Raw genomic sequence first — 14,470 nt, 5'->3', positions numbered from 1 at the left:
CCGTGAGTGGAGGGCGGGGGGAGGAACTGCGGGGAGGGGGGGGGGAGGAGGCCCAGGCCGAGGCGGGGCTGGAGGGGAGAGGGGAGGGAGCCGCCAGCTGCCGGACTTTAACTACATTGTGAGGGGGCGTGGGGGGCCCCTGAGTGATGAGCGTCGGGCAGAGCGAAGCCCAAACCATTGCCTCTCTGCTCCCAGGTCCTGTACATCCAGGCCTTCGTTCTTGTCTTCCTTTTGGGCAAGGTGATGGGCAAGGTGTTCTTCGGGCAGCTGAGGGCGGCGGAGATGGAGGTAAGACGGTTGTGGCCCAGAGGTGAGGGCCGGGGAGCTGGGCAGGAAGACTGTCCGCGCTCTCATCGTGCCCTGTCCCACCCCCAGCACCTTCTGGAACGTTCCTGGTATGCGGTCACCGAGACTTGTCTGGCCTTCACCGTCTTCCGGGACGACTTCAGCCCCCGCTTCGTTGCGCTCTTCACCCTCCTCCTCTTCCTCAAGTGTTTCCACTGGCTGGCTGAGGACCGCGTGGATTTTGTGAGTAGGGTCGGGGGCTCTCTGGAGCAGAGAGTGGCCAGTGGGCAGGCTTGTGGACGGAGGGGGGCTGGGTTGGGGGTGTGGGGTGAGTCCCAGCCTCCCTGACGGGACCCCTCTCTGCTCTGCCTCAGATGGAACGCAGCCCCAATATCTCCTGGCTCTTTCACTGCCGCATTGTCTGTGAGTGAGACCCGGGCGAGGGGAGAGGCGGGGACGAGGCACGGGACCGGTACTCTAGAGCACCCGCTGCCCCTCAGCCCCAGCTGTACAGGAAAGATAATTTAGGAAATTAATTTGCATCATCTCTGCCCTGTTCCACTCCAGAGCTTCTCAACTGCCTGGCCCCTTAGCTCTTTGCCTCCTCACCTGGAGCTTGGGCTGCCCCAGTGCCCCACTAGGCAGAGTTGGCGTCCCAGGGGGCCAGGTTCAGTGGTATGTGCCCACCTGACTGGGGCCATCCATTGTGGGCCTGAGGGTGGGAGCTGTCTTAGAGCATGACATGGCTGCCAGGCCCTGGGCTGACCCCCCCAACCCCCCATGTGGGGGTCCCCACAGCCCTTATGTTCCTCCTGGGTATCCTGGACTTCCTCTTCGTCAGCCATGCCTATCACAGCATCCTGACCCGTGGGGCCTCTGTGCAGCTGGTGTTTGGCTTTGAGGTAAACTGGCTCGGGAAGTTGGGAGGACAAGCCTGAGGTGGCACTGCATGTGCCTTGATAACCCAACAAACTTCATGAGCACCTGCTCTGAGGCCAGCCCCATGCGGGCCACCAGGAGCAGCCTGCGCCAGTCCTAGCTCTCTGCACCCCCTCCTGGGAGAGGGGAAGGCACAGAAAGAGGCGCGTGTGGAGGAGGGTCCTGACCTGGTGCTCAGGGAAGGCTTCCTGGAAGGTGATGCCAGAAGAGCTGGCTGTTGATGGACAAAAGGAGTTAGCTTGATGGACAGCTGGGGAGGTGTGTCCCTGGCAGAGGAAGAATGTGTCCATTGACAACAGCTCACTTTGTTGAATGCTTATTGTATGCCAGGCCTGTGCTGAGCACTTGACCTGCATCTCTTTTAATTAGCAAGGTAGCATTGTTATAAAGGAGCAGTTAATTCTGGCATTTTACAGACAAGCAAACTGTAGTTCAGAGAGGTCTATGGGTTGACAGAAGTCAGACCAGCTAGTGAGTGGAGGGGCTCGGAAGACCCCGGCTGTGTCCAAGCCTGTGCTTGTGCTATTGGACCTGCTGTGCAGAGGCCTGGGGTAGCAGTGTGGCTGGAGCACGCAGGGGCTGCCTGCTTATGCCTCCCCCTCTCCCCTCCCTCCAGTACGCCATCCTGATGACTATGGTGCTCACCATCTTCATCAAATACGTGCTGCACTCCGTGGACCTTCAGAGCGAAAACCCCTGGGACAATAAGGCCGTGTACATGCTCTACACAGAGCTGTTTACAGGTGAGAGGAGCCTGGGCCTCCCCTGACCTGGACTCGTATCCCCAGCTCTGCCTCCCAGGCCCTGTGACCTGCTCTCTGCACACCTTTTCCCCGCAGGCTTCATCAAGGTTCTGCTCTATCTGGCTTTCATGACCATCATGATCAAGGTGCACACCTTCCCTCTGTTTGCCATCAGGCCTATGTACCTGGCCATGAGGTGAGCCCAGCTGAGCCAGGCCCTGCCACACCCCTAACCCCTATTTGATCCCTCCCCTTCCTCTCCCAACTTTCACTGAAACTGTCCTTTCAGGCAGTTCAAGAAAGCTGTGACAGACGCCATCATGTCTCGCCGAGCTATCCGCAACATGAACACGCTGTAAGTGGGCCTGGCCTAGGTGCTCTCCTAAGCTCTGCCCCAGCTCTGGGCCTCCAGCCTCCAGCTCTGGGCCTCCAGCCTCCAGCTCTGGTCCCGACACGTCTTGGCCTGTTCTAACCAGGTACCCAGATGCCACCCCAGAGGAACTCCAGGCAATGGACAATGTATGCATCATCTGTCGAGAAGAGATGGTGACTGGTGCCAAGAAACTGCCCTGCAACCATATTTTCCATACCAGGTGGGAGGAGCCCTGGGGAGTCTGCGCATCAGGGGACAGGTTCTGGGGGGCAGGTCCCTAGGGACCTGCTAATCATTGTCTGGTCTTAACCCCCAGCTGCCTGCGCTCCTGGTTCCAGCGGCAGCAGACCTGCCCTACTTGCCGTATGGATGTCCTTCGTGCATCGCTGCCAACCCAATCACCACCACCCCCTGAACCTGCACAGCATCTCCTGCCCCAGCCCCCCAACTGTGAGTGACCCCTCATTTGGCCATTTGACACTGTCTAGTACTTGCCTTGGGCTGGGTATGGGAAATCAGAATCCCTGCCCACTAGAAGCTCAGTCTGGGTGTGGTGATGGGGAGGTCATGGGAGGAGACATAGATGGTTGCAGTCATGTGTAGTCAGTGCTGAGCTCAGAGAGGACCTGTGGGAGCAGAGGACATAGCTCCCAACAAGCAGCGCCTTGCCTGTGATTTGGACTTTTTCTCATTACCTCCTGTCCTCTCTCTGCAGTCCCCCAGGGCCTCCTACCTCCCTTTCCACCAGGCATGTTCCCTCTGTGGCCCCCCATGGGCCCCTTTCCACCCGTTCCACCTCCTCCCAGCTCAGGAGAGGCTGCGGCCCCTCCATCCACCAGCGCAGGTGAGCCCTTTGGGTACTGCACCAACCAGGGGGGCGGGAGTAGTGGAAGCAGAGGCCCCTCAACACTCACCGACTTCCTGTTCTTGCTCTTTAGCAGCCCTTTCTCGGCCCAGTGGAGCAGCCACAACCACAGCTGCTTCTGCTGCCTCTGCCCCGGCACCTGGCTCTGCCCCCACCTCCGAGGCCGCTCCCACCCCGGGCTTCCCCTTCCCCCCTCCCTGGATGGGTATGCCGCTGCCGCCACCCTTTGGTAAACAGGGACTCTCGGGGTTGTTCTGGTGGGTGGGGGGTGTCAGGCTCAGGCAACCCAGGCTGAGCCTCTCTCTCTCTCCAGCCTTCCCCCCAATGCCTGTGCCCCCTGCCGGCTTTGCTGGGCTGACCCCAGAGGAGCTGCGGGCTCTGGAAGGCCACGAGCGGCAGCACCTGGAGGCTCGGCTGCAGAGCCTGCGCAACATCCACACGCTGCTAGATGCTGCCATGCTGCAGATCAACCAGTACCTCACTGTACTCGCCTCCTTGGGGTATGTCTGCACAGGGAGCCAGGGCGGGCAGCAGAGGCATGGAGCTGCCAGAAGGCTCCCAGGAGTGGTTTTTGCCCTTTTTCTCGTGCCATCCTGAGATGCCTGTTGATCCAGGCCACCTATCTGTAGGCACTCTTGGTGCCTTTTTATCCTCCACTGCAGAAGGCCTGTCTGGATCTCAGTACAGTAGAAGTGTGGATTATTAGAGAGCTGACTTTGAATCTTCTTACTTTATCTTTTCCTCAAGTCAAATTTCTCACAATTCTCAGTGTTTTAGTTTATTACCTGTACCCTCCTGATATATGGTGACACTGTGACTGGGGATCAGTGTCCCTGATCTGAGACAGCAAATAAAGTCAGTCACTTGGAGGCAGCCCGGCTCGCGGTCAAGTCCTGGTGCCAACACTTAGGTGCTTTGTGGCCACCATTACCTTATTTGAATGGAAGAGGATCTCATTCCTGTTCACAGGTCAAATGTACGAAGTGCCTGGCACCCAACAGTGACAGCACAGGTGTGGAGGGGCGCTGAGACCGAGTGCTCTGTTGGATTCAGTGGGAGGTCTTAGTTGGTACCGTATAAGGTACCCAGGGTGGAGACTGCAGTGTAAGTGAACAGGCCTTCAGTCCTGCCTGCAAGTGGTTTCTAATTACTCTCATGTAGTCACAAGAATTCCTGCATGTGGTCACTCATGTCTTGTGGTCACTGAGCTGCAGAGGCACGTCAGGCAGGACTCTATTTTATGTATTTTTATTGATTTCAGAGAGGAAGGAAGAGGGAGAGATAGAAACAGCAATGAGAGAGAACCATTGATTGGCCGCCTCTTGCATGCCCCCCCCCCCCACACACACACTGGAGCCAACAACCCAGGCATGTGCCCTTGACCAGAATCGAACACAGGACCCTTCAGTCTGCAGGCCGACCCTCTATCCGCTGAGCCAAACCGGCCAGGGCAGTGCTGGACTCTTATTTTGCAAGGCTTGCCAAGGACAGGATAATCTGCCCAGTCATACCAGGATGCCAAAGCTGGGCTTACCTCTGTCCCTTCTCTTCCTAGGCCCCCCCGGCCGGCCACCTCAGTCAACTCCACTGAGGAGACTGCCCCTACAGTTGCTGCTGCCTCCTCCACCAGCATCCCCAGCTCTGAGACCACCACCCCATCCACAGGAGCTTCCCCACCAACCCCAGAATCTGAAAAGCCTTCAGGTAATTGTGGTCAGCCTACAGGGGGGTAGGGCAAGGGATTCCTCTGTGTTCCACTTCTCACCTCTCTGTCCTCAGGTCCTGAGCCAGTGGGCACCGAGGAGCTGCCTGAGGATGGGGAGCCTGATGCAGCAGAGCTCCGCCGCCGCCGCCTGCAGAAGTTGGAGTCCCCCGTTGCCCACTGACACTGCTCCAGTCCTGGCCCCTGCTCCCTCTCTGGAGCAGCCCTTGCTGGAACATGTCCTGCCACCAAGTGCCAGCTCCCTCTCTGTACCAGGGAGTAGTAACCCCCACATCTGAGACAAAGGAGGTGGCATCCCCTAGGCCAAGTGGAAAGAGGCCTAAGGCCCCAGTTGACTCCAGCCCTTACAGTCCTTGGGCAGCCAAGGGGATCTTGAGTCAGTTCCAGCCTTCTCCAACCCTTCAGCCCTGTGTTTTGTTGGAGCCATGAAGGCAGAACAGCACAGCCTCTAAGAAGCCCTCTGACCCCTCCCCCTTTCTGGGAGAAGGGGCAGCCCTCTGAGCCCACTTGGCGTGTGTGGAGTCACACTGCAGTACCGAACAGTATTAGCTCCCATTCCTAAGTGCGGACTCAAGGGTCTGGGGGCAGGCCAGGAACTTGCTCCCTGGCCCACCAAGACTGGTACCGGTGTCCATTTTTTACCCTAAACTCCCTGGAAGCCCTTTGTGGTGGTGGCTGTGTCCCTTACGCCCTGTGACATTTCCATGTCTTACTGGCAACCACACAACTCAGGGAAAGGAGTGCCTGGGGGCAGAGCAGCAGGAGGGCAGCACCGAGGGACACTGCCTACAAGGCCCCTCTCCCTGTAGCTTGTCTAAAGTGAGACTGTCCCTGCTCTCACCCAGCAGCCACTGCCCAGCCTCACTCCAGGCTGAGGGCTTGTGTGTCTGCTCCGGAACCACTGCAAGCCCCAGAATCTACGGAAGGCCACTTCTCAACTTACAGAACTTGTCTTAAGTTTAAAGAATTGGAGTAACTTCCTTGTATTTTCTTTGGCTTAAAATCTGTCTTTGGATTTGAATGCTTGACCCCAGGGAAGAGGAGCAGGAGTGCCAGACTCCTGGTCTTTCCAATTTAGAAAAGGCTCTGGGCAGGTAGGGAACACAGGAGCCAAGGCCTGCCTGTCCCTGTCTTTTCCCCCTTGGTTTTGTGTTAAGTGAGTTGCTGGAGAGTTTCAGATGATTATTTAATTTGTAAATATTGTACAAATTTTAATAGCTTGAATTGTATATACAGCCAAATAAAAGCTTGCATTAACAATTGGTAGAGCTGGTGTCAGCATCAGTGAGCTGGGCTCCATTTTCTTGCTCAGGCTGTAGACTTGAGAGTGGCCTGGAATCTTCTGGGATGAGGGTTTATTTATACAACCTAGCACTGTCCTTGGGCACATTGTTATTAAACTATTAGGAAGATATACCCATATTACATAAGAAAAAACTGAGCTCTAAAAAGATTACCCTGCTTTAGCCCAGAGGGAGCTAGGCTCTGAACCCTGACCTAGCCAGTCTGACACTGGGGTGGGGATGGGCTTTTGGCCCTCATGACAGGACAAGTGTGAAGGTTCATTGGATGGGGATGGCAGGGGCAAAAGGCCAGCATCTTCGTGCCTGCAAACCCCGTCCAGCCTTGATACCAGGTCATCAAGCTGGGAAGCACGCCATGTGCTGGGCTAAGAGCTCCCAAGCACCCCCTTGTGGGCAGATCAGCTACAGGGAATCACTAATTACTGGAGCTGGAAACCCAATCAGGCCTAACTCTGGAATAGAGCAGAGGTGAGTGAGCCTTCTGCCTCACCATGGGTAGAAAAGATGAGCTCAGGGACTGACAAGGGCACGCTGTGCCCCATGCCCAGCACTGCACATGTAATTGAAGGCTTCCAGGACCCATGTTAGTCATCTGTGTTCTCCGTAGCCTCCACAAGCCAGGTCTGGCTAGAGCAGCGGTTCTCAACCTGTGGGTCTCGACCCCTTTGGCGGTCGAACGACCCTTTCACAAGGGTCGTTATATATCTGATATGCAAGACCATCCTGCATATCAGATATTTACATTACGATTCATAACAGCAACATTACAGTTATGAAGTAGCAACAAAAATAATTTTATGTTTGGGTCACAACATGAGGAACTGTATTTAAAGGGCCAGAAGGTTGAGAACCACTGGGCTAGAGGAAGAGCTTGGGAATGTTTGCAGCAGGAAGTCTAAGGACCAAGGAAGGTTCTGTCCCAATGATTCTGTCATGTGCTATCCTCCCCGAAACACCAGAGGGGCAGTCAACAACCTCCAGAATTTGAATAACTGACCCCAGTAGCTCCAATGAAGAAAAAGCAGGAATAGACCAAAATCAGGGGCAGGGGGACAGCAACTAATGCCCCCCACTAGCTCAGCTGTTTCTAGTGGGTCTCCAATGTAAGACAGCCCTCCCTCAGTGCTGGCATCTGTGCAGATGGTCCTGTTTCCCCCTTTATGGAAGCAAGGTCTGCTCCAAAGCCCTCACTCTACCTTGCCCAAGCCCTCAGCCCTAGTCTGTACCCCAATCCTAGTTGCTTCAACACCCGCCTCCCTCCTGAGGTCCCCTGGACTCCAGTCTGTGGGGGATGCTGTCATGCAGGCTGCTCAGCTAGGCCTCAGAAGCCCTTCTCTAAGAGCCAGGTTTTTAGCTGCTGGTCAAAGTAGCCCTTGATCCGCAGGGTACCTGTCACCTCATTGACCTGGGTGATAGGTGTCTTCCCCAGCAGTGGGCTCAGAAAGTCTTCCACATCCTTCTGCAGGGCCTGGGGGAAGATGACAAATCAGGCCTGGTCAGGAGACCCGTCACCTCTAGAGGACTCCCATCCCTTCAGCCCTGAAAAGGCCACACTCAGACCCTGACCCACCCACACACTTACCCAAATGTCTCCCTCCACCTTCCGGATCACAGTCATCTGACGGTTGCCATGTGTGATGTCTTTATAGACAGGGATGTTGTGCATCCGAGAGCGCCGCACAAAGTAAGGCAGGTTGGGTGGAGGATCTGGGACAGGGAGGGATGGTGATAAGCCAAGTCTTCCCAGGCTTCATCCCACCTCCGTCAAGGCCTTGCTCCTCAGAGTCTGCAGAGGTCTACGGCAAAGCCATCTCCAGACTTCAGGTCAGGAGACCTGCTCTTTCCCTAAGTTTAGAGCCAGGACTCTAGTAGCCCAAGGCCCAGACAGGGCCTGGCACCGGAAGGTGCTCAAGAAGAAATTAAGTGAGGGCCATGCCTCCCTGGATATTCAGGTTCCCCTGTGAGACCAATCCTTGCCCTTCTCCTCGGGGTCAGGGAGACTAATATGAATCTCTGGCACAAAGGCATGGAGATTTACAAGTACTGAACACCACCACATGCTGGGCTCTGCACTAAGTGCTCTACGGTGCCGGGCGGATTATCTCCATTTTACTGAGACTGAGGTTGGGAGAAGCTGACCCAGAACTGCCCAACTCCCAAGCTGAGTTCTCAATTATGGTACATGGACTACTGCGGGTGGGGTAGGGTGGGGGGAGACGGAGTCCAAGCTCTTGGGTCTTCTCTCTATGCTTCTTTTCCTGCATGGGAAGACTTATCCCAGTAGTGTGAATGGATGGTTACTTGTGAAACAGGGCTCCATTCCTGGGCCCTTCCTTGAACATGAAACAGGTACTAGTCCTCAAAACAAGTCCTGAAACCACTGAGTTCAGTGGCAGCTGGGGCAGGCCAACCACCAAGGAGGGGTACTTCCCTGTCGCCTTCAAGCCATCCCCATGATCTAGCTCACCTCTGGGGGGCTGCCAGCCGCTAGGAGTAGGATAATGTTCATGCTTCGGGGGCTCCGGAACGCTGGTGGGGGGTATCAGGCGTTCCACAAACTGGTATTCATCCACAGACTCCACGAAGCGGGGGTAATTGGGAGGCCCCTGGGTCTGGCTCTGAGGCAAAAACAAAAAGCAACCATCAGCGTACTCACCACCCACCCACCACAACAGAACTTCAGTAAGTAGTGAAAGGAAACATTACAGGTAGAGAGAACGGTATAAATGAGTGGCTGGAGACAGGAAAGCACCAGACTTCAGTCTGTCGGGGTGCACGTGGGCCTGGAAAAGACCTTCAAGCATTCTGAAGGCCTGCCTCTCCTGCCTCAGTCCCTCCTGGGACCCAAATAACAAGACAATTAACTGGAAAGCTGAGCAATGTAGCATAATTCAGTATTGAAAGTTTCTTTTAAATATTCTACTGAAATATTCTAGTTCTGGGTTAGGCACTTTCAACAACCCTGATAGTTTTCCATTCACACTCACCCCACGTGATCCTCCTTTACCTGGAAGGTTTCAGCCTCATACACACACGGCCAGGCATCATACTAAGTGCTCTACAGGTGTTGTTTTCATTTAATTCTTATAACTCGGCGTATTTTATCACACACTTTTTTTTAAATCTAATTTCAAAAATATATATATTTTATTGGTTTTTTACAGAGAGGAAGGGAGAGGGATAGAGAGTTAGAAACATCGTTGAGAGAGAAACATTGATCAGCTGCCTCCTGCACACTCCCTACTGGGGATGTGCCCGCAACCAAGGTACATGCCCTTGACCGGAATCGAACCCGGGACCCTTCAGTCCGCAGGCCGACGCTCTATCCACTGAGCCAAACCGGTTAGAGCTATCACACCCATTTTTAATCCAAGGAAGATCAAGACATTCAGTAATCTACCCTAAGGTCACACTCCAAATTCTGTCTTCCCATCCTGCAGCTTTAAGATCCTTTTTGGACACATCCCGACAGATACCCCGGAGTCCTGACAGGCGCCGGGGTGACAATGAGGCCAGGGAAGCAGGGTGCAGTGGCCTGTATGTCATGAGCTCTAGGTTCCCAGTAGTGCCGCCAATGATGGGGCCGCTCTGTGAACCCGTTGGTTTCCCCTTGAAAGAGTTAGGCAGCGAGAGTCGGTGCGCAGCCCCGCCCAGTGCCGACTCACCGAGGTTGTCCTCCAATCAGGTTCTAACCCCCACCCCCGGAAGCGCGCACCAGGTCCTGTCACCTTCCTTCTCAATCTTGCGTCTCAGCTACAGAAAAGGTCTCCCACATCAGATGGGAAAACTAAGGCCCCAACGGGAATGCGATTTTCAGGGTTAAAAGGAAGAACAGCGAGCCTCACACTCAGCCCTCTGCCCCCCGCTCCACGCTCAGTACTCTCACCAGCCGCCGCAATGCGCCGCCCGGCTGCACGCCGACCCTCCAGCGCCGCAGCAAAGCCGGGAACACGGCCGCAGCCATCTTGAACTCCCCCAGCTTTAGCTTCCTGCGCGCGCAACCCGCCTAGTCCAACGCTTCCTGCGCACGCCCCGCGAGACCGGAAGAAGGCCTACGCGAGCGTCAAGGGGCGGGGTTACGATGCCGTGGGCGGCACAAATAGCCGAGGTTCTCGTCGGCGCGCAGCAGTGACGTTAGACGCAGCAAGCGCTTAGGACGCGTACGCTCCTCTTCCTTCCTCTTTCTCGACTCCATCTTCGCGGGAGCGGCACAGGCCGCAGTTCAGGTAGAGTTGGGGGCACGGCTGAGTCCCGAGGGCTTCCTAGCAGGTTGGCTGCGAGGTCAGAGGGCGCGGGAAGAACAGAGGAGGAGAGGCTGCTGTGTGGGCCGGGTTCTTGTCCCCACCCGACCTCCCTGGCAGGCGGGCAGGCCGGCCGGCCCTGTCTTACCCACGTGAGACCTGCGATCGTCCCCGGATCGCCACCGATTTCACGACGCCCGCTCTCCCAGAATATTCCTTCTCTCACAAGCGTTCCTTTTCCTCAGTCGCCGACATGCAGCTGTTTGTCCGCGCCCAGGAGCTCCACACCCTCGAGGTGACCGGCCGGGAGACGGTCTCCCAGATCAAGGTAAGGCTGCGGGGTGCGCCTCGGGCGCCGTATTCTTGTGCTCTTTGACCTCGCTCCCTGCGGGAACGCTCATGAGCCTCATTTTTGCTTGTAGGCCCATGTAGCCTCGCTGGAGGGCATCGCTCCGGAAGATCAAGTCGTGCTCCTGGCGGGCACACCCCTGGAGGATGAGGCTACCCTGGGCCAGTGTGGGGTGGAGGCGCTGTCCACTCTGGAAGTAGCCGCCCGCATGCTTGGAGGTGAGTTGGGGAGGACTGTCCTTTGCTTGTAAGCACATAATGAGATCAGTGTCCTTAATCCAGGGTGGTTCTTCCTGTTTACCTCAGGATTAACTCCTTTTATTTGTTTTGTTATCCTCACCCCAGGATATTTTTTCCATTGGTTTTCAGGAGAGTGGGAGGGAGGTGGGGAGGGGGAGAGAGAGAGAGAAACATTGATGTGAGAAAGACACATCCATTGGTTGCCTCCCACATCCGCCCCACTGTGCCAGGGATGGAACCTGCAACCCAGGTACATGCTCTTGACCAGGAATTGAACCAGTGACCCTTCTGTGTGCAGGCTTGGCACTAACCACTGAGCATGCCAGCCAGGGCAGAATTAACTCCTTTTTAAAAATACTTTATTGTTGAAAGTATTACACATGTCTCCTCCCCCCCCACATTGATCTCTCCCTGCCTGCTTCCCACCTCCCCGCCCCAGCACATGTCCCTGCCCCCCTACTATCTCTGTCCTTTGGCAGAATTAACTCTTGAGAGGTCCCTGGAAGACTGAACTAGAGTGTAGTTCTATTTCAGTCACTTACTAGATCTTTGCCTATTTCCCAGTTTCCTCATTAAAATTAGGAGGTTAGACCAGATCCCCAAGGTGCTGTTCAGTTCTTACTTAAAGTCAAGGGGCTAGAAAATCCTGAAGTGAAACCTAGAACATGCCAGGCTAATTCCTGGTCAGATGTCAAATCTCTGCAATTTTGTTCTCATTTCCTGTTGAGCCCAGCTCACCTTTAAAGGCTTGAGTTGAGGAAGAAAGAATTCTGCTGGGTGGGGCCTTCTTGCTACTAACCGCTTGCTGTCCTTTTCCACCACAGGTAAAGTCCATGGTTCTCTGGCCCGTGCTGGGAAAGTAAGAGGTCAGACCCCCAAGGTAAGTGCAGTATTAGTGGTGTCCTTTGGACTTAGTTTTTTACTATCACAGATAAGCTAAGACCCTTGGCTTTTGACCAGTCTTCTCCCTCCCTGGAAATGAACCTGAGGGAAGAGATGGAAGATGTCAACCAGGGTCTGATCAGCCTTCCCTTTCCCAGGTGGCCAAACAGGAGAAAAAGAAGAAGAAGACTGGTCGGGCCAAGCGACGGATGCAGTACAACCGGCGTTTTGTCAATGTTGTGCCCACCTTTGGCAAGAAGAAGGGCCCCAATGCCAACTCTTAAAGTCCTTTGTCATCTGGTTTTCTCTAATAAAGCCACTTAGCCCAGTCATCTTGTTTCATCTTAATTTGCAGGGCCTCAGGGTGAGAGGAGGCTTCTAGGGCTGGTGGTATGTCCACTGGAACAGTGAGGTCTCATTTTGGTTTCTTGATATTGTCAAGTGAGGCAGAGGCCCTTGATGGGTAGAGGGGGTGAGAGGGAGGTGGTAAACTACAAGAAAAGGCTTCCCATGAAAACGTGCCAGTCCTTCCTTTAAATGGAGAATTGGGGAAATTTCTGATCCCAAATAACTTGATAATTCCCCCAAATCCTCTCTTTTTTTTTTCTTTTTGGTTTTTGTTTTGTTCTTATTCTTTTAAACAGAAGATAGGAATCGTTGTGGGTGTTTTATAGAGGCAGCAATGGAAGGGGAGGAGTTCTAGGAGAAAAAAATGTCAGGGAATGCCAATCTGGCCTTTTCCTGAACTTGGACCAGCTGTGGCCTTAGTGGGGCTCAGTGCAGAAGTTTGGTTTGCCCAGCTTTGGAAAGTATCCTGATTATATTGGCACTGTGGTGACCTTGTTTGTACTTCTGATTGCATGACTGGTCTTGCTAACCTAATCAGAACTCAGGCTGGTCAGTTGATTGTTTCACTGTTCCCAAAAGTTGAGTTCTCTTGAACTGATACAAGGTTTCCTGCTAGCAACACATGCATACCCACACATTTATTCTAAGGTTTTTTAACCTGCCGCTTCTTAGAATAAAGCCCATAGGATAAAGAGAGACCTTGGGCTCTAGACTTAGACTGCCTTGAGTTTCGATCCTTGCTCCATTTATAATCTATACATATAAAAGCCTAAGTGACCTTTATGATGGAATGACTGCAACAACTGGTTGCTATGATGTGCACTGACCACCAGGGGCAGATGCTCAATGAAGAAGCTTCCCCCAGCCCACAGGCCCCCACAGTTCCCCTGCTGGCCAAACCCCCAGTCCCTCCCCCTGGCTGGCAGGCCCCCATCACCAGATCGTGGCTGGGCCCCTGGGCTGGAACGGGGAACTGAGGGTGGGTGGCAAGAGAATGGGGAGGCAGGGAACCTAGGGACCCTACCTGTGCATGAATTTCGAGCACGTGGCCTCTAGTTATTTAATATCTGGCCAGGTAGCTCAGCATTGTCCCAATATGCCAAGGTTGCAGGTTTGATCCCTGGTCAGGACACATAGAAGAAAGGAAACTAAAGTGTTAATAAACTTAAAGTAAGTGTAATGAAGGGGGTTGGGTAAACACATAATGCCAAGGTTGCAGGTTTGATCCCTGGTCAGGACACAGAAGAAAGTGAGGAAACTAAAGTGTTAATAAACTTTAAGTGTAATGAAGGGGGTTGGGTAAACACATGCTATCCTAGTTAATCAGATGGTAAGATGGTTAAAGTTCTAGCGGACAGAACCGCAGTCAGACATGGAGTGGAGTTTAGGTCCAGGTACAGTGGAGAGTCATCAAGGGCCCGGCTGGGTTTTCAGCAAGGGCCTGATGTGATCTGACTTGTGACCTAACATTTCAACTGGCTGATTTTTCTGGAGGGCTGGCAAGAAAGTTAAGGTGGTATCATCCACTTGATTGGCAAGGAACTTAGAGCACCAGTGGTGGTGGAGGAGATGTAAAAAAATGAACAGGCTTGATTGTCTCACTGCTTCACTCATCAACTCACTTTAAACAGACTTGAAGGTCATCAAACCCATCTCGATCTTGGTAGAGAAACATGATCGATATTGAAATAAGTACAAGGTATTTTGAAGGCAGAACTGACTGTAGCTGGGATTGGATGTGCAAGATGAGGGACTAAAGAACCAGAGCTTACTATCAGGGGTGCCCTGGACCAACTCCCCACTCTACCACAAACTGTAAGCTCCATTATGATAGGGCCGCATCTCTGCTCAACGTGGTCCACTTTAACGGTGGATGAACGATAGGTTTGGAGGAGGAAATCAAACAGGAGCTCAGATGTTTGTTAAATATTGCTTTGTTTTGAAGAGGGAAAATGCCGCCAACACACACCCAGTCTAGGCGAGGTACCCCACCTTGGCCTTTCCACTCTCTCCCCTTTGTCCTCTATATGGCTGTATAGTATAATGGCTGTCCCTACAGCGCAGGGACCCGGCACAATTAACGGCCCAGAGGAGGTGCGTGGCAAAGACCTACTTCTGCCTCTGCGCTTTGCAGCGCCAAGCAGCCGCGCTGGGGCTGGTACCGCGCTCCCACCTCACC

At 53.9% G+C, this 14,470-nt stretch overlaps 3 protein-coding genes across 5 annotated transcripts; 2 read left to right on the top strand and 1 right to left on the bottom strand.

Annotated features, from left to right (window-relative positions):
* The first annotated feature begins 161 nt into the window (after positions 1 to 161).
* SYVN1 (synovial apoptosis inhibitor 1, synoviolin) lies at positions 162 to 6,194 on the top strand. 3 transcript variants are annotated; one of them, XM_005864455.2, is made up of 14 exons: positions 162 to 288; positions 376 to 528; positions 660 to 708; positions 1,084 to 1,187; positions 1,841 to 1,967; positions 2,064 to 2,163; positions 2,257 to 2,322; positions 2,444 to 2,560; positions 2,657 to 2,790; positions 3,056 to 3,184; positions 3,279 to 3,434; positions 3,519 to 3,705; positions 4,761 to 4,909; positions 4,985 to 6,194. In XM_005864455.2, exons 1-14 carry the CDS (start codon positions 244 to 246, stop codon positions 5,089 to 5,091), a joined length of 1,623 nt encoding a protein of 540 aa, XP_005864517.2. In that variant the 5' UTR covers positions 162 to 243; the 3' UTR covers positions 5,092 to 6,194. The 3 variants fall into 3 exon arrangements, with proteins under 3 accessions (XP_005864517.2, XP_014393518.1, XP_014393519.1); XM_014538032.1 differs by lacking the exon at positions 1,084 to 1,187 and having other exon boundaries at positions 177 to 288; XM_014538033.1 differs by lacking the exons at positions 162 to 288; positions 660 to 708 and having other exon boundaries at positions 439 to 528.
* An 828-nt stretch (positions 6,195 to 7,022) lies between these two features.
* On the bottom strand, positions 7,023 to 10,296 carry MRPL49 (mitochondrial ribosomal protein L49). The gene is made up of 4 exons (XM_005864221.2): positions 10,119 to 10,296; positions 8,700 to 8,850; positions 7,815 to 7,939; positions 7,023 to 7,700 (listed from the first exon to the last, which is right to left on the bottom strand). The coding sequence occupies exons 1-4, from the start codon at positions 10,194 to 10,196 to the stop codon at positions 7,554 to 7,556; spliced, it is 501 nt and encodes a 166-aa protein (XP_005864283.1). The 5' UTR covers positions 10,197 to 10,296; the 3' UTR covers positions 7,023 to 7,553.
* A 59-nt stretch (positions 10,297 to 10,355) lies between these two features.
* Positions 10,356 to 12,275, top strand: FAU (Finkel-Biskis-Reilly murine sarcoma virus (FBR-MuSV) ubiquitously expressed). The gene is made up of 5 exons (XM_005864220.2): positions 10,356 to 10,458; positions 10,719 to 10,801; positions 10,896 to 11,040; positions 11,886 to 11,941; positions 12,102 to 12,275. The coding sequence occupies exons 2-5, from the start codon at positions 10,727 to 10,729 to the stop codon at positions 12,225 to 12,227; spliced, it is 402 nt and encodes a 133-aa protein (XP_005864282.1). The 5' UTR covers positions 10,356 to 10,458; positions 10,719 to 10,726; the 3' UTR covers positions 12,228 to 12,275.
* Positions 12,276 to 14,470: the final 2,195 nt, after the last annotated feature.

This window comes from Myotis brandtii, unplaced genomic scaffold (assembly GCF_000412655.1).
Source record: "Myotis brandtii unplaced genomic scaffold, ASM41265v1 scaffold187, whole genome shotgun sequence".
Lineage (NCBI taxonomy): Eukaryota > Metazoa > Chordata > Mammalia > Chiroptera > Vespertilionidae > Myotis > Myotis brandtii.
The sequence above is the reverse complement of the archived record's forward strand: the minus strand, read 5'-3'. Positions and strand labels throughout refer to the sequence as shown.